This window comes from Sturnus vulgaris, chromosome 1, assembly GCF_052056855.1.
Source record: "Sturnus vulgaris isolate bStuVul1 chromosome 1, bStuVul1.hap1, whole genome shotgun sequence".
Lineage (NCBI taxonomy): Eukaryota > Metazoa > Chordata > Aves > Passeriformes > Sturnidae > Sturnus > Sturnus vulgaris.
In genome coordinates, this window is record NC_142243.1 from 659875 (window position 1) to 685617 (window position 25743).

At 66.5% G+C, this 25743-nt stretch overlaps 2 protein-coding genes across 2 annotated transcripts; one reads left to right on the forward strand and one right to left on the reverse strand.

Annotated features, from left to right (window-relative positions):
- Window positions 1–9954, forward strand: FASTK (Fas activated serine/threonine kinase). The gene is made up of 10 exons (XM_014890400.2): window positions 1–134; window positions 433–1036; window positions 3240–3710; window positions 4328–4476; window positions 4695–4911; window positions 5022–5181; window positions 6126–6217; window positions 6486–7110; window positions 7416–7530; window positions 9337–9954. Exons 2-10 carry the CDS (start codon window positions 478–480, stop codon window positions 9421–9423), a joined length of 2475 nt encoding a protein of 824 aa, XP_014745886.1. The 5' UTR covers window positions 1–134; window positions 433–477; the 3' UTR covers window positions 9424–9954.
- SLC4A2 (solute carrier family 4 member 2) lies at window positions 9948–25603 on the reverse strand. Its single transcript, XM_014890441.2, has 24 exons — window positions 25513–25603; window positions 24743–24797; window positions 19973–20116; window positions 17241–17409; window positions 16881–17116; window positions 16620–16744; window positions 16237–16460; window positions 15359–15495; window positions 15102–15282; window positions 14881–15016; window positions 14560–14743; window positions 14367–14481; window positions 14094–14278; window positions 13724–13937; window positions 13401–13622; window positions 13106–13254; window positions 12770–12964; window positions 12448–12690; window positions 12239–12328; window positions 11804–11970; window positions 11467–11720; window positions 11052–11221; window positions 10631–10804; window positions 9948–10530 (listed from the first exon to the last, which is right to left on the reverse strand). The coding sequence occupies exons 3-24, from the start codon at window positions 20030–20032 to the stop codon at window positions 10450–10452; spliced, it is 3711 nt and encodes a 1236-aa protein (XP_014745927.1). The 5' UTR covers window positions 20033–20116; window positions 24743–24797; window positions 25513–25603; the 3' UTR covers window positions 9948–10449.
- Between the last annotated feature and the right edge of the window lie 140 nt (window positions 25604–25743).

Sequence of the window (25743 nt, forward strand, 5' to 3'; positions counted from 1 at the left end):
CCGCCCCGGAAGTGCCGCGCGTGGGGCGGGGCCGCAGGAAGATGGCGGCGGGGCTGCGCTCCCGGGCCGTGTCCGTGTCCCGGCGGCGCTGAGTGGCGGCGGTGGCGGCGGGACCGAGCGGCCGCCAGCGCCATGTACGGCTGGGCTGGGCCGGGCCGGGCCGGGTCGGGTCGGATAGGGGGCAGGGAATCCCGCGAGGGGGAGCCAGGGTGGGCCTGGTGCCGGAGGAGGTCGGGGCATACCCGGGAGAGGGGCGGGCGCTGTGGGGCGGGGGACACCGGGCAGGGCGGCGGGCCCGGTGCCGGCGAGTCGTGCGGGCGGGGGCGCGGATCCCGGTGGGTGCGGGGAGTGCTTGCCAGGTCGGGGAGTGCCCGCGGCCGCCCGTTCTCCCCGCCGTCCTGCCGGTCACGCCCCCGCCGGTCTGTCCCGCAGGGTCCTCCGGAGCCGCGGAGTCCCCCGCGCCGTGCCGCCCCCGCCATGCTGTGCCCGCTGCTGTGCCCATGGCTCCGCGCTCTGACCCGGGCGGGCCCGCGGGGCCCGGCTGCCCGTGAGCGCCGCGGTGCCGCGATGTTCCCCGCCTGCTGCTGCGCCGGCAAGGCCAGGCCGCGGCTGCTGCTGCCCCTGGATCCCTACGGCCATGGGCTGCTGCCCACCGTGCACCCGGACGGCGGCCGGGGCCGGGCCCACGGCAAGAGAAAGAGCTGGAACTTCATCCACGAGAAGATGAGCTACGACACCTTCTTCACCATGAAGCGGCTGATCGAGCGCTCACGCAGCGTGGGCGAGGTGCTCCGCTGGGTCACGCAGAACCCGGGCAAGGTGTCGGCTAGTCACTACCCTATAGCGCTTCACAAGCTGGGCCAGCTCCTGCAGCAGCAGCCAGGGCCGCCCATGGGGGCTGGGGACAGCCGTGGGCCCGCGGGGCAGGTGCTGGAGCAGCCCGAGTTCCACGTGCTCTGCCAGGCCATCGTCAGCGGCTGCGCCAAGTTCGACAACTTCAGCATCGTCAACTGCCTGTACGCAGCGGCTGCGCTGGGTGAGCCACCCCGGGGGTCTCAGGCAGGGTGGGGAGCACAGCGCTGCAACAGCGGCCAGGGCCCGGCTCTGGGGGATTTATGTAGTGCTGGATTTGTGGCAGACAGAACTGTGACCGTTGAGGGCTCTGCTCAGCAGGAATGCTCTACTCCTCCAGGGCAGGAGGGCCTGGTGTCCCTAGCTGAGCAGGAGGTTGATGCTGGGCAGTCCTCCCTGGCAGGATGTGTATCAACCACTCCTGGGCCGTGTCCAGCTAGTTCCAGCTTGAGTTCCAAGGCCTAAAAAGCAGGAAACACCTGAGCACCACTGAGGGAGACCGTGGGTTTGGCTGAACTCTTGGAGGGCACAAGCCCCATGTGACCGGGTGTTGCTGTGTGGGAGAGAGGGTTTGAGGTATTTGGGTTCCTGTGTAGCTTCCTTGGGGTCCTGCTGAGCTGGGGAGGCCGCATCCTGAGGGGCTGTGTCCCAGGGAAGGCTCCATCCTGGAGGCTCCTCCATCTGTGGACTCGGGAGTCCCTGCAAGTTCTGCTTCAGGGAAGGGGATGGGGTCTACATCCAAAGAGGAATGGACAGCAGAGCAGTAGGGGGAATCTTCCCCTCTGCCCACTCAGTGAAGCATTACCTGCAGTGCTGCTTCCAGCTGTGAAGCCGAACAGCAGAAAGACTTGGATCGAGCCCAGAGGAGATGCTCCGAGAGCTGGAGAGGGACTTTGAACAAAGGCCTGGAGGGACAGGACAAGGAAGAATGGTTTCCCACTGACAGAGGGCAGGGTTAGACGGGATATTGGGAAGGCATTCTTCCCTGAGCAGGTTGAGAGGCCGTGGCACAGGGTGCCCAGAGAAGCTGTGCCTGCCCATCCCTGGAAGTGTCCAAGGCCAGGCTGGACAGGGCTCGGAGCACTCTGGTCTAGTGGAAGGTGTCCCTGGTCATGGCAGGGGGTGGGACTGGATGATCTTTAAGGTCCCTTCCAATCCAAACAATTCCAGGATTCCACGATCTGGCGGGTGCCTGCCCTCCTGCCCACGGCTCCCCCCATCCTGTTCTCCTTCCCGTTCCCCGCAGCCTCCCTGGGCCAGGGCTCGGCGGAGCCGCCCGGCCATGGTTGACGCAGTAACTCGAGCCCCTGTCGGGGAGGGGGGCCGGCTCTGCCCGGCGCCGGGTGTTTGTTGACACTGAGCCGGAGCTGCCGGCGCCGCTGCCCTCGCCAGGCTCCCCGTGCTGGGCCCCCCACAGCGCTGCTGTGCCCCCCACTCTGTTCTGCCCCCTTGTCCCTCATTAGCACAAACTCCAGCTTTCTTTTGAGGCCTTTTTACGGAACAAAGCGGCTGCTCAGACCAATTCTGCACGTTTCCCATCCTGAGTTCTGATTAACAATAACCCGCAGTGACTCGCCCTGCGCTGCCCTGCGGCCTGTGCCCGCCCAAATCCTGGGGTGATGGGGAGCTCCGGGCCCCCTCCAATGCTCTTTGCCTTTGCTGAGGAGATCCCTCCTGACGGCCAAGGCACTGAGCCTGTGCCCAGGCCTGGGTAACACCTCCCGAGCTGCAGGGAAGTGTTTCCCTGGGAGCCAGGTCGCACAAGCTAAAGCCGAGCTGAGAAACAGGAGAAGGTCAAAAAAGCCAAAGGATTAGTCCCTGCTGGAACAAACAGGGTTTAGTTTGATCACATGGGATGTCATAGTTGTTTTCCAACCACAACTTTTTTTTATCAACTTTTTGAGATGAGTTTTTTGAGTGCCTAGAGCCCCTGGAAGTGTTCCAGGCCAGGTTGGATAGAGCTTGGAGCAACCTGGTCTAGTGAAAGTATCCCTGCCCATGGCAGAGGGCTGGAACTGGATGGGATTTAAGGTTCCTTTCAACCCAAAACAGTTTGAGATTTTGGGATTGTAGGATTTATTTGTCTTTGAGATGTTTGAGACCTAGGAAATTAACCTTGCTACTGCGGATGAGCTGCAGGGCTCCCATTGCAGTGAGATGGGTGGGAATGACCCCTCACCTCCACGCAGTGTTTTCCATGGTATGGATGCTCTGATGTTCTGCTGGTGCTTTGCCTTCCCCTCCCTTCCCCTTCTGGGTTCGGTCACTGACCCAGCACATCCATCCAGTTACGGCAGTGGCCTCCTACCCGAGCTGCAGAGGGGGTTGTGCCACGGAGCTGAGCCGTGCTCAGGATCTGAGCCGTGCCTGTGCCCGTTGCCCTGCAGGGCTGCCCGGGGAGTCGCCGCTCGTGCGGGTGCTGGAGGACGAGTCCCGCAGCCGCCTGGGCCGCTTCAACCAGAAGGACGTGTCGATGGTGTTCAGCAGCGTGATGCGGCTGCACCCCTCCAGCCCCCACCCGCTGGTGGAGTCCTGCCTCAGCAGCCTGGAGCGGCACCTGGAGAAGGAGCGGCACCCCCAGACCCTCTTCCTGCTGCTCTCCTACTACCGGCTGCGGGCACAGGCGCTGCAGGGCCACGCGGCCTCCGACCAGCAGCTCATCAACAACCGCAAGATCCTGCGCCTGGTGCGGCACACGCTGGGCCAGGTGAGCGCCATGAGGGAGCACGAGCTGGCGCTGCTGGACGAGATGCTGGCCCTGTGTGCCCAGGAGGCCAACAACAAGGCCCTGGAAGCCATCTTCAGCTCCCAGCTCTTCTACGAGAACCGGCAGGAGCGCTTCATTCGCAGCATGGCAGGTGAGGGGTGCCCAGGTGGGCTCCGGCATTGCCACCCGTGCTGGTGGTGCGGGGCTCTGGTCAGGCAGAGGATGTGAGGGCCTCTGGCTGGGTGGGGGACAGCCTTGCAGATGCCTTGCCTGGCCCTGGGGATGTTTGGGTGGTGGCAGCCTCAGCTGGGGCCCTGCTGAGCCCCAGAACTGGAGCAGAAGGAGCCATATGTCATGGCCACCCCTGTCACTTGACAGCCCAGCCCTTTGACAGGCTGGGAGCCCCCCATCACTCTAGGGACTGGCAGGGACCAGGAGCCCCCCCATTCCTTCAGGGACTGTTTTTCCACAGTGCCTCCAGGCTGCGTACAGTAAATATTTGGTGGGATTTTGCAGAAGGCCCCACCTGTGCACATTCCAGCAGTGCTCCATCTGTGCCTTCTGGCTGTGCATGACAGGAATCTGCCTCAGCCTCTCACCTGACCCCGACCTGACGGCTTTTAGGAGCTGCCTCACTTTTGAGGTTTTTGGGACTGGTGTTATGTCCAGTCCTGTCCTCACACCTTTCTGGGCTGTGGTGGCTGTAGAGAACGTGGGGTGGGGACAGAGCTGGCCCGTGACAGTGTCCGTGCTGTATTGGCTCGGCAGAGTGGCTGCCCCGGAAGGCAGAGAACCTCACCCCTTACACCATGGCCCTCATCGCCAAGTACGTGGCACGGCACCGGCTTCGTGAGCCACGGCTGCTCGACACCATCGCCAACTTCCTGCTGAAGCGTGGGGAGCAGCTCGACAGCAAGGTGAGCGCCTCTGGGGTCACTATATGGGTCACCTCCATCTGTGGGCACACCTGGGCAGGGGAACATGGCTCCTCTCCATCATGATGGGGCATTCCAGGGACCAGGGGCTGTGCCCTAGTCCTGGCGGGTTCAGAGCTCCTGTCTCTTCATGGCACTGGGCAGGTGGCGCTGACCTGTCCTTTGTCCCACCCGGGCCCCACACTCCTCTCTTGCTGCAGGTGATCCAGAAGTTGGTGTTTCCCTTCAGCCGGATGAACTACCGCCCCTCCAACCACGGCGAGCTCTTCCCCAAGCTGGAGGCCATCTTGGAGCAGAAGGCTGGCAGCTCACCGCTGGCCACCGTCAACATCCTCATGTCCATGTTCCAGCTCAGCCACTTCCCACAGACTGTCCTGCACCAGGTCTTCTCCCCAGGCTTCATCAGCAATGTCATGAGTACGTCGGGCCGTGGCCGGGGTGCTCCCAGCCGGGGTTGGGGTGGTGCCAGCAGCGTGGCCGGGTGAGGGGTGCCCGTCCCGCCGGGCTCCATGTCCTCTGCCCCGCAGGCAGCCCCTACGCGCTGATCGTGCGCCGGTACCTGTCGCTGCTGGACGCGGCCGTGGAGCTGGAGTTCCGCGAGTACAGCGGGCCCCGCCTCGACCCGCGCTACCGCGTCCTCATGTTCGAGCACGCCCTGACCGCTGACGAGGCCAACAGGAAGTACAGGTGAGGGGGCGAGGGGGACACCCCTCTGCTGTCCCTCACGGCGGGGACAGGGGCTCTGTCACCTGCTCTGGCAGGATCCCACATGGTGCCGGGATGAAGGCCCCTATGGCAGCTCCAGAGCCTGTGGGGTAGCACTCTGGAATCACAGAATCGTTTAGAATTGCAGAATTGTCTGGGTTGGGAAAGCCTCGGACCTCAGTGGAGAAGAGGTGATATTCATACAAGGAGAGCTCGTTTGGAAACGCCTCCAAGTTCAGCCAGAGTTACCAGAAGCTGGCTGCAGGGGCTGCCTGGCCAAGGCATTCTCGCAGTCAGTGCACTCTGTCTGCCACTCCAGCCTCACCCCACCCCGAGCACTTTGGGGGATACCAGCTGCTGGAAGCAGGACGTATAGGAGGTCAGGAGACTGGTGTACAGGTGAAGGTTTTCAGATTGACAATGAGGAGAGCAAAATCAGATGGTGAAAATGCATCCTGCTCGTCCCATCTCCCCAGCGGGACCTGGGCAGAGGAGGAGGAGGAAGGGTGCATGCATGAAGGGACTGCACATCTGGATGAAGATGTCATTACAATGCTGAGTGACCTAGCCCCTGAGTCCACCTGTCCCCCAGCACTGCTAAGGTCACCACTGACCATATCCCCAAATGCCACATCCACATGGCTGTTAAATTCCCTCAGGGATGGGGACTCCCCCCTGCTCTGGGCAGTGGTGCCAGGGCTGGGCAGCCCTTTAGGGGGATTTTTGGTGTCCCAATTCTGCCAGTAGCTTTTCTGCAAAAGGAACTGTGGCCCATCCCTTCTTGACTCCCAACAGCAGAGCCCAAAACTCCAGCCCTGTGCATCCCAGTCCTGGGGGTTCCCATCTCCACGTCGGTGTACTCGGCACCAGCAGTGCAGGGGGACATGCCAGCCCCTGCAGTGCCCCATGATTGTCCCTCCTTGCAGCTACAAGGGGCTGGTGGCTGAGGCGCTGCGGCAGCTGGTGGGGGAGGAATGCTATCGGCAGGACGAGGTGCTGCCCCCCGGGTACTGCACAGGTAACCCCCTGGGCTGTGAGGCAGAGAAGGCTGCCAGGTTGGGAGGGTGGGGCTGAGGGTGGGAGGTCATTTGGGGCAGAATGAGCTCTGGCTCCTTTGTCACTGCCTTCCCTGTGACACTGCCTTTGGGACAAAGCTCCCCGAGCCCTCCCACTGCAGAAAGGAGGGGTTCCCCTGTGCCTGTTTGCTGGCTCTGAGTCCCAACTGGGGCACAGAGCTCCCGAGCCCGTGTCCCATCAGCTGTTGATCCCTGTTCTCTCTCCTGCAGACTTCCTGCTGTGGATCAACCGCTCAGGCACAGTGCTGCCCCTCTCCCGTGTTCCAGCAGCTTCCAGGGCACCCCCAGCCACGTCCCCCGTCACCATGTCCCTGCGGTCCAGCGTCCTCGCCCTCACCTCCGATTTGCAGGACTTTGCCCCGTTTGCTGCAGAGACACCCAGCAGCCCGCCAGGCCCCCGGGAGAGCGGCCGGGCCGGGCGGTTCCTGCCGGCGCTCTGCCCTGCCCCGGGGGGGCCCTGCTTCCAGCCCCCCTCGGACTATTTCTGCGGGCTGAGCAAGGAGCCGTCCCTGGCCAGCCCGGGCAGCTCCACGCTCAGCAGCCCCTCCGAGTGCCTCTCGGCGCCACCGCCCGGCACCCCTGACTGCTCCCCCCGCACCTCCACTGCCTCCCTCTTCCAGTTCCCCATCGGCAAAATCCTGGAGGAGGAGGAGGAGGAGGCCGCCGGCTGCCCTGGCCAGGAACACGGCTGCTTCCAGGGGGAGCAGGCCCAGGAGCAGCCCGAGGAGCGGAGCCCCCCAGGCAGTGAGGACGCCGGGCCCCCGGCCTCGCCCTGCCGGCCCAGCCCCAAGCGGGGCCCGGGCGAGGGCCCGCAGGGTGCCGAGGACATCCAGAGGTAGGGAGCAGGGTTACATCCCCGGCCTGTGCTCTGATCCCTTCAGCAGGACAGCCAGCCTGGCACTGCCTTGGGCTCCTGCCCGCTGAGACCCTGGCCCCTTCCTGCCCAGTGCCATGGGGCACCCACACACCCATGTCCCCACTGCCCTGGGGTGCTGGATACAGCTGTCCCTGCCACCAGCAGGGTCTGGGGTCATTTGGGGTGCTCCTCTGCAGCTGCCAGGGTGCTGGGGAGCAGGGTCCATAGGGTGGGTGATACTGTGGCGTGGGGTGACACTGCACTCCCCACTGTCCCCTGTCCAGGGTGGTGCTGTCGGTCAATGACAAGTGGCACTACTGCCAGAACTCCGACATCCTGGTGGGCTCCCGGGCCATGAGGGACCGGCACCTGCGGCTGCTGGGATACTGTCTGGTGCAGGTAAGTGGGGGCTGCCCCACCTCCTTGGGGCCAGGGGACTCGGTGGGTGAGGGGCTATGAGCTGGCATCCCTCTGGAAGGATGGGCACGGACCTGGCATCCCCAGTGTAAACACTTCTGTCCCTGTGAGAGGAAGCAGGGATGACTCATCCTCATGTCTCCTTGCCCTCCCCCACCCCATGCAGGACTTTTTCCATGCAGCTGGTGGGTGACACCAGCCCTGATGGAAAGCAGAGACAAGGGACAGTCTGTGCTGTGAGCTGAGACCCGACCTGAGTGAGGGGAAGGGAAGGGTGTTGAGCCCAGGCTGGCAGACACAGCCACAGTGGTGGCATCGAGTAGGGGCTTCAGGATGAAATCGAGGGGGACACACGTAGTGATCTGTAACAGTGGTGGGTGCTTCTGGGATCCAACACTGACCTGTGATCCCATGTGCCAGGCCTGGGGCAGGAGGGAGGTTGGTTCACCTTCTGTGCCAGAGCCCTGCCTGCCCTGGTTCCAGTCCCAGCTGTTTCTTTCTGAGTGCTGGGACTGGAAGAGCCGTCAGGTGTGCAGCTCCTTTGGCAAAGTCCAGGTATTGGTTTGGGATGTGCAGCTCCCACGTGCTTGTTTGTGGGTGGTTTTAGCCTGAGGATGAGTCTTTCTGAGGAAAATGGCTCTGGAAATGAGCCCTCAGTCTTGTTCACTCTTGTACTGCAGAGAGGACTAGGATTAGAGCAGTGCTTCCACCTTGCCATCCCACAGCCATTCCCAAACTGTCTCAGCCCCTGCTGCTGCCAGGCCATGCCAGCTGCAGCTCCTCCTCATTCTAGAGCTCAGCAGCCCAGAGCCCCATGTTTGTGCAGAGCTCCAGAGTCCTGTGACTCTGCTGAGAAATCACCTGGGAGCTGGGCTGGGAGCAGGGCCAGCTCTCCCTTGAGCTGGTGTTTGGGCTGGACTGGTCTGAGCAGGGCTGGCTGTGTGCAGAAGGCACAGCTGAAGAGGACCTTAAAGCCCATCCAGTGCCACCCCTGCCATGGCAGGGACACCTTCCACTGTCCCAGGCTGCTCCAATCCTCAGTGCCCAGCCTGGCCTTGGGCACTGCCAGGGATCCAGGGGCAGCCACAGCTGCTCTGGGCACCCTGTGCCAGGGCCTGCCCACCCTCACAGGGAACAATTCCATCCCAATATTCCATCCATCCCTGCCCTCTGGCACTGGGAAGCGTTGTTTTGTCCCTCCAGGCTCTTGACCTAAGTCTCTCTCCAGCTCCCTTGGAGCCCCTTTATGCACTGGAAGGGGCTCTAAAAGGTCTCTCCAGAGCTTCTCTTTCCAGGTGAACACCCCCAGCCCCAGCTCTGGGTTGAGGGGCTCCAGCCCTCGGAACCTTTATTCCTCCCCTGTGCTGCCAGTGGCCGGAGCACGGGTCCCAGTGACTCTCAGTGCTGCTCTGTGAGTGCTGGTGCTGCCCTCAGAGCTGCTGGACCCGCAGTTTTCAGCCCCCCAGTACCCTGCCACCTTTCATGGAGGATGCTGACAGGGGCTCGATGGTGGGGTGAGGCTCGAGATTCCTCCCTGCACCACCTGTCCAGGCCTGAGCTCCAGGCTGGACCAGCCTGGAGCTGGGCATTGTCTACACTTCCCATGCCACTGTCCACACTTCTGTCCATCCCCTCAGCAGGAACCTCCTTCTCCAGGGAGGGATCTGCATCCTGATTCTTCCTCCCACCCCCACAGAAGGCTGAATGGGGCTGGGGGCTGGAGGTACTGGGGATGCAGGTGGGGGTCAGACGTGTCACTGCTCTGACATCCTCCCTGTCCCCTCACAGCTGCCCTACACGGAGCTGGAGAAGGTGAGTGGCATCGAGGAGGCCAAGCACTACCTGCGGCAGAAGCTGAGGGAGCTGCGCTTCTGAGGGACGGATCCGGGGGTTGTGGGGGGCCAGGTGGGTGCTGCCAGCCCCTTCCCCTGTGCAGGGGGATACGGAGCTGCCCCCCATCCCGGGGGGTCAGGGGGATATGGAAATGCTCCCCATCTTGGGGGGCCAGGCTGTGGGGCCAGGCCGTGGGCACCTGCTCCTGCTGTGGGGCTGGGGGAGTGTGAGATTATTTATTGCTGTTATGGGGGGCCGGGGTGTGACTTGAGGGGTGCTGGGGGAGGATGGGGGGAGTTACTGGGAAAGGTCCTTCATGGCCTCCCTGCCCCAGCTCTGCCACTTCAGCCCAGTCTGTTGCTGCAGGGGCTGGGCCTGGCCTGGGCTGCCCTGGGCACTGGGGGCTGTCCCTGTGTCCCCAGCACTGGGGACAGGGCAGGGGTCCGGGGGGCTGCAGGGGATCATACGCAGGGCCGGGAGCGGGTGTGCACATGGGGCTGTTCCCAGGGCCTGGGCCCGCAGGAGGGGGGTGTTGGGGAAGGGGGAACTTTCCAATAAAACTGGTGAAAAGTGTGCAAAGTCCGGTCTCTTTATTAGTCAAAGGCAGCGGGGGGGCCCTAGCCCCCACCCCGGCAGCCCCCCAGGCGCTGCTCGGAGCAGCCTCCCTTGGCGGGGGGGTCCCCAGCACCTCTGCCCTGAGCCGTGTGCTCGGAATAAAGCTGTTTATTGCCTTTGAATTGCCTGTTCCATAACCCCGGGAGCTCAGCCGACGCCTGAGTGTGGGGCGGGAGCCGAGGGGCTGCTGGGGGGCCGGGGGCTCTGTCCCGGGATGTGGGCACCACGTGTCCGAGGGGCTGAGACTGGCCCCGGTCTCTTGGGCCAGTGCCCCCGAGGGCTGGGACAGCGCAGGGCCCCGGGGCAAGGCAGGACCCTCGGGACAGGGCAGGGCCCTGGGGCAGGACCCTCGGGACGGGGCAGGACCCTCGGGGCAGCGCAGGGCCCCGGCCCCGCCGTGCGGGGGTCCCCCCGTGCCCGGTGCCCACCGCGAGCCGTGAGCCACTGGCACCCTCACACCGGCATCGGCATCTCGTTGTACTCGTCCACACCTTCCCGCTCGTCCAGGATGGGCTCGGCCTCTGCTGCGTCCAGCTGCAGGACACGGCGGCTGAGGGGCAGCGAGGGCCCCCCGGCCCTGCCGTGCCCCCGAGCCGCCGTCCCCGCCCCCCCGGGACAAGGACATGCCACTTACACATTTCATCTCCCGGTCGGTGAAGATGCGGCTGAGCAGGCACATGCGGAGCGGCACCGTGAGGATGAGGATGAAGGGGAAGGCGAGGGAGGCCACAGTGGACATGACGGCCCAGAGCACGGCCAGGCAGGCCAGCTGCAGCCCGGTGAACAGGTGCATGCGCAGCGTGCGCACCTGGGCACAGAGCGCTGTCAGCGCCAGCCGGGCCCTGTGTCCCCCTCCCACCGCGGGCACAGCTTGGCCCAGGGGTACCCACACCCTGGACACGGCCCCCAGCGCCGCCAGAGTCCCTACTCTGTCCTCCTCTGCCCCAGCCTGTCCTGCAGACACTGCAGTGCTCCCACACAAGGGTACCCCAGCCCGGCTGCTGTCCCAGACAAGGGTCCTGCCCCCAAGCATCCTCCCCAGGCCCCCTCCCCACCTTTTTGACATAGCTGACATCAGGGTGGTGCTTGGGGGGCATCAGCAGCAGCTGCAGGCGCTCGTAGAACTGGATGCCATTGAGGGAGGTGACACCCATGTAGAGGAAGATGCCGAAGAGCACGGCCAGCGGGATCTGCCGCAGCAGGTCCCCGATGACGATGGACAGCCCTAGGCCAGAGCAGCGTCAGCCTGGGCAGGAGGCTCAGCACAGCCCTCCAGCCCCACTCCCCCTGCCCTCACATGGAAAAGATCCCACATCTCTGTGTCCGCTGGGGACAGGATGGCCACACCAGTTTGGCCAGGGCTCAGGTTGCCCAAGCTCCATTCCCCACACTGCCCTACCCCTCCCCACCCCAGCCCCCTCCCCAGCCCCCTCCCCACTGCACTGCAGACCCCCTAAGGGTCACACCTACCGACAAGCACGGCCACCAGCAGCCCAGTGACCCGCTGCTCCTTCACCTCCTGGATCTTGGGCTTGTCCCCAGGTGCCACAGCCTTGCTCATGACGGTGAGGGCGTTGGCATGCGTGACCGAGCGCACGGTGGCTGCGGCGAGCCAGGGCAACCCAAAGAGTGCAAAGAAGCCGCCCATGGCCACGATGAGCAGGAGGTCGAGGTGGAACCCGGATCCCTTCTGCAGCATCCGCTCCTTCTTGCTGATGATCAGCCTGGGCACCAGGGCAGACGGTTGGCACAGCACAGGCTGCCCCTTGCCCCACCAATGCCCCCTGCCCAGCCCCACTGCACTCACGTGGTGATCTGGGTCTCCATGAAGATGAGGATGAAGACGAGGATGGCAGGGAGGCCGCTGGCCACCATCATCCACACAGGGAAGGCACTATGCACACCCAGGGGGTTGATCACCCAACCCCGCTTGTCTGGGGCTGTCACGGAGAACCCACTGGGCACGCTCAGCTTCTGCAGGGGGTGGGGGAGACAAACGCTGAGAGGGCACTGGCTGTGCCCCATAGAGTGAGGGGGCCCATGGAGGCACTGGGACCCACAGAAGCCAGACTGAGAGGGAAAGGGAAGGTCAGGTGCTGGGAGCCAGAGGTGGCTGAGCAGGTGCAGGCCTGCTGGGGACAGATAGAGCTGCTGACCTGCAGCCAGGACAGTGGGACAGGGCACAGGGATTCCTAGGAGGGTGTGGGCATCCTGCCCAGGCAGCGGATGGGTGTCTGCTCACCTGTGTGTAGGTGTCCTGGATGCTGTAGTCCACCAGCACCATCACTAGGATGGCGATGGGCACCCCAAAGTCCCCGATGAGCCTCCGGATCTGGGGGAACACCAGCACGAGCCTGGCCACAGCCCTCCTGGCTCACTCCAGCTCCCCTGGGCTCGTCCCAGCCCCGTGGCCCCCAGGCTCACCCCAGCCCCACAGCCGTCCCCACTCACCCGTCCGGGGAAGAAGCGGCTGTTCTTGAACTTGCGCAGGAAGAAGGCGATGAAGAAGGTGCCGGCCATGAGCACAAGCGAGAGCAGCGCCGTGTTGGGCTGCCCCGTGACCTTGGCGGCACCACGGGCAGCTGGGCTGGTGGTCAGGGCTGTGCTGTTGGCCACGGCCACGCTGCCGTTGCCCCAGGCCTCGGCAGAGCTGTTGGCGCTCAGGCAGCCGTGCAGCGGGTGCTCTTGGAAGATCTGCAGCAGGAGGATGGGACGTTCAGCCCGACCCTGCCCGGCCCTGCCACAGCCTCCCGGCTCATCCCCCTCAGCTCACCTTGGCCAGCTTGGAAAAGGTCTCATAGATGAAGATGAGGGAGATGAGAAAAGCAAAGATCTCCTGGGTGAAGCGGGAGACGAAACGCACCAGGAAGCTGCCCTCGAAGGCCACCATGACCAGCACGATGAGGATGAGCCAAAAGCCGATCCAGACACGCCCCACCAGGTACTCCAGCTCGTTGGACGTGCAGAACTGCCCAGCCGTGCAGACAGACATACGGACAGACGGGGGTCAGGATGGTAGCAGGGCTGTAGAGAGCCCTGGCAGGAGGGCTGAGGGGTCTCTGCCCCGGGCAGTGGGGCCGGAACAGGGGTGTCCCCCCCTGCACCTCACCGTGAAGAAGGCTTCCTCAAAGACGAGCAGTGGCCCCGAGAAGCCGATGATGAGCAGGGGCTGAGCACCCAGCAGGCAGAAGAGGACGCCCTGCAGCGACGTGGAGATGATCAGCTCCGACACCCCGATCAGGTCCTGTGTCTTCTCCCCTGTGGCAGCACAGGCTCAGGCACAGCATCAGGATGGGCCCGTGCAGTCACGGCCCTGCCCCACAGCACACAGGAGGCAGCCCCAGCACCGCCTGCAGCCCCCCACGACTGCACCAACCCCTGCAGGCCCCCACAGCCCCACTCACCCAGCAGCCCCCCGAAGGTGATGGCAGGCGACAGCGCAGCAAAGTAGATGAAGATGACGGCAGCGATGCACTGGGGGTCCAGCGCGTCACGGAAGTCGCTCAGGTACTGGGGGTACCTGCGCCGCACGTCCCGGATCAGCCCCCCAAAAGGGCGGCCCGTGCGCCTCAGGGGGTCGTCGTCCTCCTCAGCCTCGTCCTCCACCACCTTCAGCTTCAGCAGCGCTGGGGGCGGGCGGATGCACGGACAGACAGACAGACAGTGAGACTCCAACAGTCGGGACACCCCCTCAAACCTGCCCTGGCCCCAGCCCTGCCGCTGGCACCTTTTTCCTCAGGGGACTTGGGCTCCAGCAGCAGCCTCCGCTCCTGCTCCATCCTCTTCTTCAGCATCTCGCGCTGGAAGTGGGCGACGCTGCGCAGCAGCTCCTCGCCCTGCACCTCGGACGGCGGCAGCACCACGCTGCAGTCCAGGAACTCGTTGATGGCGTTCAGAAGGTCGTGACGGTCGTCAGCCAGGTACGCGGCCTCGTGGAATTGCTGGGGGGCAGTGGCAGGGTCAGTGGCCATGCCACAGCTCTGTGGTGTCCTGAGAGCCCGGCACAGCCCCAAGCCCACGGTCTCAGGATGGCCCCGGTCCTGGCACGGCCCTGAGACCCCCACCCCGACAGGACCCCAGTGCCCTGGGGCACGGACCTTGTCGGACATGAGGGTGGAGATGGAGCGCCCAATCTCGTGATAGTCCATGTGGGTGCTGCTGGGGCCCAGCAGCACGAAGAGGAATCGCACAGGCACAGGCACCTCCAGCACCGCGTCCAGCTCCACGGCCTCCTGCAGCCGCACAAAGGCCATGGTGGGCTGGTCCAGGAACTCCACGCAGCCTGGGGGCACAAGAGGTCACTGGGGTGCCTGCTATGTGATCCCCACACCTCCGGCCTGCCCACCTCTGGCCTGCCCACCCCTCCATACCCACGAGCACCACGGTGGCCTCAGCATTGTCCGGGATCTTCTCCAGCAGCTTCAGCTCGTGCTTGGACTTGGAGCGAGTGATGCCGGCCGGGGGTGTGGGAGTGAGGACCTCCCTCTGTGGGGACAGAGTGGGGGACGGGGGTCAGGGCCCTTCCCCATGGCACGGGCAGGGCTGGGGGGCCATGGCACCCACCTCCCGCTCCACGTCCACGCGCGTGTCGTGCTCGCCGGCGTGGCCGGCTATGAGGGGCTCGGTGACGGCCGGCTCGCTGCCCTCTGCCACGTGGTTGGTGCTGTGGTGGTGCACGAGCAGGGAGCCCAGGCTGCCCGCTGAGATGTTCCGTGGGAAGGAGAACTCCTTCTCGTCGCTCGGGTGGCTGCAGGACAGGGCCAGGGCTGTCCGTGCTGGCCCAACGGCACAGCCATTGCCAGGATCCCAGGGACAGCATCAGCCCCACAGCTCAGGAGGCAGAGCCTGGGGGAAAGGGGCTGTGCTCGTGCTCCCCGTGCTCACCTGTGCTTGAGCAGCAGCGCCCGCAGCACATTGGCACGGTCCTCGGCCCGGATCTGGTCCGTGATCACCATCTGCTCCACCACCTGGTGAGCCACCCCCGGCAGCGTCTTCTGGTCCAGGTCCAGGAGCACGGCCCCTGGGCAACGGAGGGGGGGCTGAAGCCAGCAGGGACAGGACCCCACCTCACCACAGGCCCCACAGGCTGGTCTCTGCTTCCCTACCGTGGGCCAGGGTCTTGCGGAGCTCCAGGAGGCTGCGGAAGGAGAGGGAGGCCACATGGGGCTTGCCCCAGCGGTCTGTCTCCTCCTCCACGTCCTCCTCAAACTTGATCCAGCGTGCCGTCTCCTTCCACTGCAGCTCCTGGTTCTTGTCCACCACCAGCTCGTTCAGCTCCACGAACACCTGCAGGGCAGCCAGGTCAGCGCTGAGACCCCAGGACCCCCCTTCCCTGCCCGTTCCCTGCCCCGGGACCCCGCACCTCGTGGGGCTGCCGGTCCTGCTTGCGCTGCCGCGTGCTGGGCTCCTTGTGGTCCTTGCTGACGTGAACCATCTGTGCCTTGGCGCTCTTCCGCACCAGGTGCCGGCGCACGCCCGGCACATCCTCGAAGCGGTGACCTGAGAGGGGCCAGCAATGGTGAGGGGTGGCCAATCTGCACCCCAATCCCCAGCACAGGGGACACCGAGCCCTGGCACGGCTGGAGCTGTGGGATGTGTCCTGCCTGCGATAGCTCAGGGCACAGCCATCATCCCAGGGCTGGGGGCAAGTGCTGCAGCTTTAGGGGGGTCACTTGGTCACCACCAGCAATGCCAAGCAGGAGTCAAGGTGGCTTCTGGCACCGGAGTCACCTGCTCCCTATGTGCCAAGGCCTACCCATGCCTATTGGCACACGGGCTCTGTCCTGGCTGTGCTCCCTTGGGAGCTGCACAGCAAAAGCATCACCCTGAGAGTCCTGGGCTGTGAATCCCTGGGGCTGGTTTGTGCCCAGGGGAGCCAGCACCACTGCTGCTGTCATGTCTGGCTCCAGCTGCCCTGGGCTCAGCTCCGGGCCACACCCCACAGGGACTCTGTGGGGCATCAGCCCTGTCACCAGGGATGGGTCCCCTGTGGTTGTGCCCAGCACTGGGAGCAGGGTCAGTGCCTGCACCCAGCCCAGCTTGGCTGCAGCCACAAGGCAACCCGACACTGCCAGCCCCACTGTCCCAAAGCCACCATCCCCAGCCCCACTCCACTCCACTCCACTGGCACTGTCCCAGTCCACTCGCCCAACACAGACTGGTCACCAGTGCAGCCCCAGATGTGCAGCCCCAGGTGTGCAGCCCCAGGTGTGCAGTCCTAGGTGCACAGCCCCCACTCACTCTTCATGTAGTCCAGGTCAGCCGAGGCCAGTGTCTGTGCCTCTGACTCGTCTGTGGGCATCTTCTGGTACCGGTCCTGCTCTGCCGCTGTCATGCTGCCGATGCAGCGCCGCTCGTGCAGGTTGTAGCTCCGGTGCCCCGGCTGTGACTTCGGTGCAGGGCGCCCCGGGGACCCAGCCTCAGCGGCTGTCCCCTCCCCCAGAGCCCCCTGCTCTGCATCAGGGCTGCAAGGCAGGAGCCACCTCAGTGCTGAGCCCCCCTCTGCACCCCATCCCTGCCATGGGCTACTGGAAGGGGGTCTCCAGCCCCCAACCCTGCCATGGGGCGGCCAGAGGATGCTGTCCACTCCCCAAGAGCCCCAGCATCGCCCAAGCCCAGCTCACCTGCTGGCCTGGGCTTCCTTCGGGGTGATGGTCCCTCGGGGCTCAGGGGGGGAGCCAGGCAGTGCCGCGGGGGCTGCCGGCTCCTCTGCCTGGCGCTCGGTCACCTCATCCTCCTGCAGGAAGAACTGGGGGGACAGGGAGTGAGCCATGTCTCCCTGGCCATGGGCAGCAGGGCCTCAGCTCCTCTGGTGCCCCAGCTGTGCCCAGACATGGGGGCCGGGGGGGGGGCCAGCGCTGCCCCCAGCCCTGCCCTGCCCTCACCTGCACTGCCTCGGCCGGCCCGGGATGCCGCAGCTCCTCCGCCGACCGCTCTGTCTCCGTGTCGCACGCGTCATCCTCATCCTCTTCAGCCTCCTCGATGGTGGGGGTCTCTCCGGGGACAGAGGCACGCCGGGCCTTCTTTTTGCCCTTTTTCGAGATCCCCTTCTTGCGGCGGGCGTCAGGGGGCAGGTGCGTGGAGAGCGGGTGGTGGATGTGGTGGGACGACTGCCGGTGGTCTGGGGGGACTGGGAGTTGGTGCTGCGTTCCCTGCCCATTTCCTGCCAGTTCCCCACTGCCTGCTCGCCCCCTGTCCGCTCCCTGCCCGCTCCCTGCTCCGTGCCCGCCCTTGGCCCCGCTCACACTCGAAGTCCTCCTCGCCGTAGCTGCGCCCGGCCTCCTCAGCGTTGCGAGGGTGAGCGTCGTTCAGGATCTCCTCGAAGCGCTCCACGCCCAGGGCCTTGTTCAGGTCCTTCTCCTCCTCCTCCTCCCCGAAGGCAGGTGAGCCGGCGCCCAGCGCCTCCTGCTCGGGCTGTGAGATGAGCGGGGATGAGCAGGGACGAGGGGGCACACGGCAGCGCTGGCACCGCCGCCCGCCGCGCCCGGGTCACGCAGCCTCGCCAGGTGGGTGCCCCGGACAGAGGCTCTCCGAGCCCCCGGAGGCACCCAAGGGCTGTGCCCCCCTGCGCCCTGGGCTGGGCACCCACGGCATCATCCGCACCCCACACACCCCCAGCACCCCCAGACCCAGCGCTGTGCCCCAGTGTCACCTCCACCCCACGCGCCACAGCAGCCCAGCTCCAGGCCCCGGAGCTGTCCCCTGGCTGTCCCGGTGCCTGCTCTCCTACTAACCCAGCACCACCCGTGCTGTGCCCCTGTCCCACCCCAGCACCCCATATCGTGACCCCCGCGACCCCAGCGCTGTCCCCGCCCCGTTCCCCAGCCCCTGCCCCCGCCTCTGTGCCCCCCTCCACTTCTGTGCCCCCCCCCGCTTCTGTGCCCCCCCCCGCTTCTGTGCCCCCCCTGGCTTTGTGTCGCCCCCGGCTCTGTAGCCCCCCGGCTCTGTGCCCCTCTGGCTCTGTACCCCCCCCCAGCTCTGTGCCCCCCCGGCTCTGTAGCCCCCCGGCTCTGTGACCCCCGCCCAGCGCTGCCGCTGCACCCCCGCCTGGGTGCTGGGGGACAAGGGTGGGCTCGGGGGCTGGGGCGGGGCTGGGGGCGGCAGGAGATGCAGGGCTGGGGGCGTACAGGGATGTGGAGGAGTGGAGGTGGGGGGGGCTGTGGGGGGATTGCGGGACAGGGGGTTGAGGGGGTGCGGGGACACGGGGGATGCGGAGCTGGGCTGGATCCGAAGGATGCGGGGCCGGCGGCTGCAGGGGGCTTGCTGGGGGAGTGCGGGAGGGGCTGCGGGGGCTGCGGGGGGCGCGTCCCCGGCCGGTCCTACCTGAGTCATGGCGGAGCCGCTCCCTCCGCAGCTCCCGCAGCGCTTTATCGGAGCGGCGGGACCGGCCGGGGATGGGGCCGGGGTGGGGGGGGGGGAAGAGCGAGGGGGGGGCCGGGGAGGGAACCGGGGGGGCGGCGGCTCCGTCCCGGCCTCGCCAAATATTGACGGAGCCGCCTCGCGCCCGTCTCAAGGTGACGGCGAACGCAGAGGGCACCGGCGGCACCGCGGCACCGGCGGCGGCCACGGAGCCACCGGCCCCCACCCCCCCCCGGAATGCGCCGACTGCCCCCGGGATGCACCGGCCCCACAGGACGCACCGGGCCCGCTCGGGATGAGCTGAGCCCCCCAACGACCCCGGCCCCTCGGGACGCACCAACACCCCGGGACGCATCAGCCCCTCCCGCCGAGCCCCGGCCCCCCCATAACAACCGGCTCCTCTGGCCGAGCTCAGATTGCCCCGGTCCCCGGTGCTGCACGGACCCTCCGGTAAACCCCCTTCTCCCCTCAGTGCTGCACCCCTCAGCCCCTGCGGGGGCTGCACAGCCGAGCCCCCCGGCACGGCCCCCACCCAGTGGGGGTAGGGGGCACAGGGGCACCCCAGGAGCCGGTGGGGGAGCTCCCACCACCCCAAGTAGGCACCCCACAAGCAGCTGCAGATCCAGGGCTGTGCTATGGCCACCCCACATGAACCCCGGCCCAGGTATCAGGTTTGGGCACAGGTGCCCCATATCTGTCCCCACTGCACGGTGACCACAAGGTCCCCAGGAGGAGAACCCGGAAGGTGACCAGGGGTGACCCAGGTGATGACCCACGGCACCCCATCACACCCACCACCCTGGCACACAGAGGCTGCTACGTGACGGCAGGGGTGGCATCAGGCCCCGTCCTGCACCTGCATCCCACACTCCTGTCACATCCCTTCTGCCATCCCCGTGATCCCTTTGATCTCCCAGACCTCCCAAGCCCCTTGGCCATGCCCCCACGGCCCCAAACGTGCCGGGCTCCATCCTGCACCCCACAGCACCCAGCACGCTCCTTTGTCGGGCACCAGGCGTCACCGTGGCGCAGGTGGGCACGGTGCCCTGGGCTGGCACGGCACAGAGAGCCCCCCACAGTTCCCCTAGGCCTCAGCTTACCTGGGAGCCCCGGAGGAACTCCATTAGGATGGGGCCGGTCCCATCCCCGGTCACGTGCGCGCGACGGGGACTTGCCAGCAGCACCGGGCGGCCGCGGCGTGACACGGGGGTCAATCATTAACTTGGCCCGGGAACCGTCGCCAAGGCAGTGCTGGCACTGCGAGCACCGCCATGGCCGTGCCACCAGCGGCACTGGCACCGCGCCGGCCCCAAGGGCACCTGCCATCCTGGCACAGCTGGCCTGGCCCGCCCCGGGGAGCTGCTGCGGGGCATGGCCGAGCAATGGGGCAGGTGGCACACAGCACTGCCAGCGTCCCACAGCCCTGCCCCACACCTGAGCGAGGAGGTGTGTGCTACGGGCACGGCCAGCACCCCACAGCCCAGCCGTGGGGCATCGCCCAGGTGCACCAAGGCAGCAGGGGCTGTGCCATGACACCCGTCACCCCTCCTGGCATCATCAGGGGGTGCGGCCTCTCATCCCCCCCAGGCCCAGGGCCCGTCCCCGCGGTGGCACTTACGCTCTGGAAGGCTGAGGAGACAATGTGGTGAAGCTCAGAAGACACCTGGGAGTGGGTCATGGTGCCGGCACGGCCCCCGGCACAGCCGGCTTAGCCCTTTTCCTTCTCGCGGGGGCTCAGGGGTCGCTGTCGGGGCAGCATAACCTGGGGGCACAGAGGGGGATCAGGGGGTCCCCCAGAGCCGCGCCGCAGGCGGGGGCCGGGGCTGCCCCTCCTCGGCTTGGGCTGGCTCCGGGCTGGTTTGTCTTGGCCACTGGCTGGAATGGGAGAGCTGTGGCCAAGACAAACGCCGGGAGGGGAGCGGAGTCGGGGCAGCGGGACCCCGGGCAAGCACCCAACCCCGCGGGGTGCAGGCAGAGTGCCAGACTCGGGGGGCCACAGCAGCATCCGATCCTCCCAAAACCCCACAGCACAACCCCCCCCCCCCCCCCCCCCAGTTTCCCCAGCCCAACCACCCAGCTTCCACCCACATTTGCCCCTTGGCAGCTCCCCGGGCCCTGCGCTGACCCCTCTGGCACCAGCGTGCCGCGTTTATTGCCACGGGAGGTGGCCCCACGTGACGGGGGGACTGAGGAGGGTGGTGACGGATGACTGCGTCTCACATGGGTGGCATCACTGTCCTCGTCACCGCCACGCTGGGGTGCCAGCACGGTGGCCGTGGTGAGGCTTGAGGAGTTGTGGTCTCAGTGAATGCCAAGGCTGAGGCTCCTCGAGCCTCACCACAGCCCTAGATCCCACCTTTTCCCAAAATTCGGTGCTACCCTGCTCCAGCTTCTCCCTAATCCCCACTCCCGTCCGGGGCCGGAGCCAGCACATCCACATTCCAGCAGGCAGATTATCCGCCCTGCCACGCCGCTCTCCTGGGGCGCCCGCCAAGCCGCCGCCAGCATTCAACCCCCCCCAAATTCAGGATGGGACCCTCCCACGGGGGGGATGTGGTGCTGGGCCACCCCCTCGGTGGGTGCCGGGGCGCCGGTGCGGGACGGCGTCACTGCTGTGGGCGCTAAGAAGCTTTTTGGGCTTAATCTCGTGGGCAGCTCGGGATTAGTTTGGGAACACACTGAGATTGTTCTCAGGAACGTTGTGCTCTCACCAAAACACCCAAAAAGGGAGTCCTGGCCTCCGGTCCCCAGGTGCCACAGCGGGGACCCAGCACGGTGGTGACACTGGGGACATGTGGAACCTGGGAGCCAGGGCATGACCCCGCTGGAAAGGATGACGGACAGCTGGGGGGGCACAAGGGGACACTTCTGCTTTCCATTGCAGCCGCTGAGTCACGGACGAGCAGTGGCCGGGAACGGCTCAGGGCTGGAGCCAGCCCTGTGGAAAGGGGCAGGAACAAGCCTTGATTGGTGCCCTGTGGCCAACCGTACTCCCAGGACGTTCTGGCACCCTGGGATGGGGGGTCAGGTCCAGAGTAGACATCCCAGGACAGTCTCACGGTCACCACACGGCCGCAGTGCCACCACCTTGCCCTCCTCCCGGGCAGAAGGGTCAGGACACACGCCCTTGGCCATGGCGGTGACAGGACCGTGACGGTGTCAGTGCTGGCACTGCCACCGGCCGCGCCCCGCGCACGGCCCCACAGCACAATGGCCCCTTGTGCGAGGCCGGGCCGCCCCGATAAGCGGGGCAGGAGCGCGGTCCCGGGCGGCTGCCAGCGCTGGCCAGGCTGGGAATGACCTGTGGCTGCCATGGGCACTCCCGCGCCGCCGGAGTCACATTCCTGGGACCAGCCCTGGCCTGCCTGAGCGGCTGAGGCGATTAGAGGGCTCGGCCCTGGCCCCACACTGCCCTGGGGCTGCCCCAGAGGGCCCACGAGCTCCCGGACCCATCCTGAGCCAGGACCCACCTCTGGCAGCACCGGCACGGCCAGCACCGGGGCAGCGGGCTGAGCGCGACGGGGACAATGATGATGCTGGCACCTGCATTGCAGGCAGCATATTCACCCCGGGATACACGTGTCCACACCAGGACAGTTATGTCCTGGACAGCCTGTCCACACCGGGACAACCACATCTGCGCTGGGACAATCACATCCAGGGCAGCCTGTCCACACCAGGACAGCCACGTTCTGAGAAGCCAGCTCACATTCACACCAGGGCAACCATAGCACAGACCCAAAACCCCACGAGAAGAGACAAGACTGGGAGTGGGGGACCCGCAGGGCAGCAAACGTCCTCCTGCCCACTGCCATGCCAGTGTCCTCACTTGCAGTAGCACCACGACTCCTGCCACTACGTCTGCTGTCACCACCATGTCACCCAGCAGATCCCTGACATGGGCTCAGTGCACGCACATGTGACAGCCATGCTCGTGCCCGCACTGGCATCAAGGCTGATGGTGACCCCCACAGCACATTCCTCAGCCTTGGTAGTGGCACCAGCTGCCCCCTTGGTGACAAGGAACACACCAGGTCTGTTGTGGCCTCCCTGCTGGCAGCACGCCTCGCACGGCATGTGCCAGGCAGGAGGAATGGCCGGGTTGAGGCCAGCACAGCTCAGGCAGACACATGGGCAGACACGTCCATGGAAGAGGGAAGCCAGAAGAGCCCCAGTTCCCTGCACCCCGAAATGGAGGAGGCCCAGTGGGTGCCCCAGCACTCTGCCCACCCCCAAAGATGGGGAAACTCCAGCTCCCTGCAGCCCCTTGCTCCCTGCCCCATCTCACCTGGCTGCTCTGGGAAAGCCCTGGGTGTTCCTGGCACCCTGTGTGCCCCCAGATCCCACCCAGCAGAAGCAGGTGGGACCCTGCACCCCTTCATCACCATGGGATGGAGCTGGGCCAGACACCACTGGCTTCCGCCCGGCAGAGCTTCACTCACTGAAACTTCAGAAACCAACACCAAAAATATTCACGTCCCCTCAGCCCACGACCTCAAAACCACCGGATCAGGAGATGAATCAGAACTCTGCACCCACACGGTACCACTACCACTGCCATTGCCAATGTCACCGATGTGCCAGGGCACCCTCCTCTACCTCACTGCCACTTCAGAGAGGTCAGGACCCCCCCAGGCAGCAACAGACCCCCAAGAGCCTCCTGCCATTGCCATCGGTGGTCCCCACCATTGTCCCCATCCCAGCCGCAGGAGGGCACAGGCACAGCTGCCCTCCACAGTCCTGTGGGGACACGCACCAGCACTGACAGCTTGGTCCGTGCAGGATGGGATGGCGTTGAGAGGGGTGGCCTGGCCATAGGCACAGCCATTCTGTCACCTGCGGCAGGGCTGGACGACGCCCACCCACCCAGGGCTGTGGGAGCCCAGCGAGGAGGGGTCACTCCCGCCGTGCCACCCCCGGTGCCAGCACAGGTTCGGCCGCACTCACCCCATCACCGCCGGCCCGGTGAGCCCGGGGCTCCAGCCGCTCCTGCCGCTCCCACGGCCCCGGGCGGGTCCTGCCCGGCGAGAAGGACGGGGCACCCCCGGCACGGCAGGGGCGAGCCCGGAGCAGGAGAGAGCCCGGAGCAGGGGCGCGGGCAGCCGCACTGTGCCCGGAGCTGCGAGCGCTGCCAGGAGCTTTATACCGGCTCAGGAGGAAAACAACCCGCGGGAGCAGCGGCGGCAGCAAGAGGCTTTGTTCCGTGCAGCAGCCCCGGATCCAAACAGGGAAGCTCTGCCAAGTCCTTCGCCGTGGCTCCCGTGGTGACCCCGCTCCCGCCCCAGGCGTCTTTGGGGACACAGGGGACATGACCCCCCTCCGTAAGCGCAGGGTCCCACCTCGGGCGAGGGTTGTGCCCACCCCCTTGGCCTCACGCCCCTGGAATGCCCCAGCGCGGCGCCCTCGGGCAGCCAGCCCGGTCCCTGCGGCCACCACGTCCCGTCTAATGACAGGCTGTGACTGTGGGCGCTGAAACGGGGACAGCACGGGGACACGGCTCCCACGGTCCCCTCCCTTCCGCCGCCTGGGATGGCATCCTCAGGCAGGGTGGCACCTGGGTCACCCTCAGCCCTGCCCAAGGCACAGGAGGTGCCAGGAGGGTCCCTCAACCCGTCCTTTGGACCCTTGCGGCAGCCCCATCCCCTGCAGCGTGGCTGTCCCCCCCAGGACAGGTGACAGAGCAGGTACAGACCGGCCCGAGCCCCGGGAGCGCGGGCGGAAGGGCCGCCGGCGGGGGGGCGCAGCCGCCGGTGCCAGGGGATCGTTAGAACAATCAAATCCCGAGTTTTTTGGCAACTGCTTGAAGTGGTGCAGCGACCCCGAAGGGCTCGACAGCAGGTTCCCAGCTGGAGCCCCCCTCCGTGGGGGGACGGGGCAGGCGCGGAGCCCTTCCCGCAGCACTGGGAGCTGCCAGCATAATTCCACTCCGGAGCAATCCCAAATCCTGACACCGTATCGAAGACCAAAAGGGGCTCTGCAGTTGGGGAGAGGCAGCCACAGGCAACTCAGCCCCCAAAACCTGTTCCCACCCCAAACTTGCTTTCCCCCTCCCCGGGGACGCGCCCCGGGGCCATGGGAGCCCACGCTCCGTGGGAGAGCCCCGGGCTGGAGCCGTGCCCGGCGTTGCTCAACCCCGGATGGTTTCGCAAGGGGCAGTGCCCCGGCACCCGGCGGCTCTCAGTGGGCACCGTGCGGCTCACCGGGCCCCTCGGAGCCTCCGTTCCCGGGCAGCAGGACGATGGAGGGTGGCTGGATGATCCCAGTCCCCTTCCCGGCCCTGAGGACACCTCGGACCCCTCCGCTCGCGGGGAGCGGGTGGGTGCAGGACTGCCCCAGACGTGTGACAAGGACACACACCTGGTCCCCTCCCTAGCCCCGCGGCACTCACCTGCCGAGGGCTGCCGGGCTCAGGCGCCGCGGGGGAAGCGCATGGAGCGGCCCCGCTGCAAGAGAGAGGGATGATGATGTTGATGATGATGATGGATGAAGAGTCCCCCCTGCCCCCGGGATCCACCGTCACCCCGAGAGCAGGGGCTGGGGTCACCTGGGACCACCCAGCATGGAGCTCCAGTGGTGGTGGGGGGACCGAGGTTCAAGGTCCCGGTCAGCATCGCTGCCGGCCGGGAGGTGCCCGGGTGGTGACGGGGTGTCCAGGAGGGCTCCAGGGGCCCCCCGGGGGTGCCGGGATGGTCCTTGGGGACGCCTGGGGTTGGGTATTGCTCCACCTGCAGCCCAAGGAGCCGAGGCACCCGGAGCGTGTGCTGGGAGCCCCGGAGTGCCAGGACACGGCACAGCCCCCCCGAACCCCCCCACCGCGGCAGGGCCCCCGGGCAGGCAGCGGGGGAAGCAGAGCCGCGGCCGCGCCGGGACCTGGGGTTGCCAGGGCGGGGCGGGACAGGACCGGGAACGAGACCGGGACCGGGACCGGAGCTGCCGCGGGCGGGACGGGCGGGGCGGGAGAGCAGGAAGCGGAATAGAGGGGGCTCGGTGAGAGCAGCGTGCGGGGAACGGGGACAGCACCGACGGGGATGGGCGGCACCGGGAGGGTAGAGGCATCGGGACGGGATCAGGACCGGGACCGGGACCGGACCAGCCGTGCTGCGCCCCGCCAGCCCCATCACCTCCGCTCACGATCCCGCTGCCGGTGCCGCTGCTTACCGGACAGTCCGGCTGCGCCGGGCGGGTCTGCGCGTCCCCGCGGGGCGGAACGGCGGGAGCGTGCCGGGGCGGGGCGGCACCGGGCGGGTCCGCAGCGCTTCCGGCACTGACTGAGCGGGTGTGGACACCGTCCCCGCAAGGGATCCCCGTAGGGCGCCCGCGCAGTGGCGCTGTCCCGGGAAGGGCGGATGAGGGGACCCGGAGGGTCCGGCGGGGACTCGGGCGGGAGGA

What these genes read in the sequence shown, in the direction of transcription:
- SLC4A2 (XM_014890441.2), bottom strand. Translation starts at nt 20,032, where the DNA reads ATGACCCACTCCCAGGTGTCTTCTGAGCTTCACCACATTGTCTCCTCA. An exon ending in CCGCAAGACCCTGGCCCACG is followed by an intron (nt 15,017 to 15,101) that starts GTAGGGAAGCAG and finishes TCCGTTGCCCAG; the next exon opens with GGGCCGTGCTCCTGGACCTG. An exon ending in CCGACCGGGAGATGAAATGT is followed by an intron (nt 10,531 to 10,630) that starts GTAAGTGGCATG and finishes CGTGTCCTGCAG; the next exon opens with CTGGACGCAGCAGAGGCCGA.
- FASTK (XM_014890400.2), top strand. Translation starts at nt 478, where the DNA reads ATGCTGTGCCCGCTGCTGTGCCCATGGCTCCGCGCTCTGACCCGGGCG. An exon ending in CTTCATTCGCAGCATGGCAG is followed by an intron (nt 3,711 to 4,327) that starts GTGAGGGGTGCC and finishes TTGGCTCGGCAG; the next exon opens with AGTGGCTGCCCCGGAAGGCA. An exon ending in GAGGCCAACAGGAAGTACAG is followed by an intron (nt 5,182 to 6,125) that starts GTGAGGGGGCGA and finishes CCCTCCTTGCAG; the next exon opens with CTACAAGGGGCTGGTGGCTG.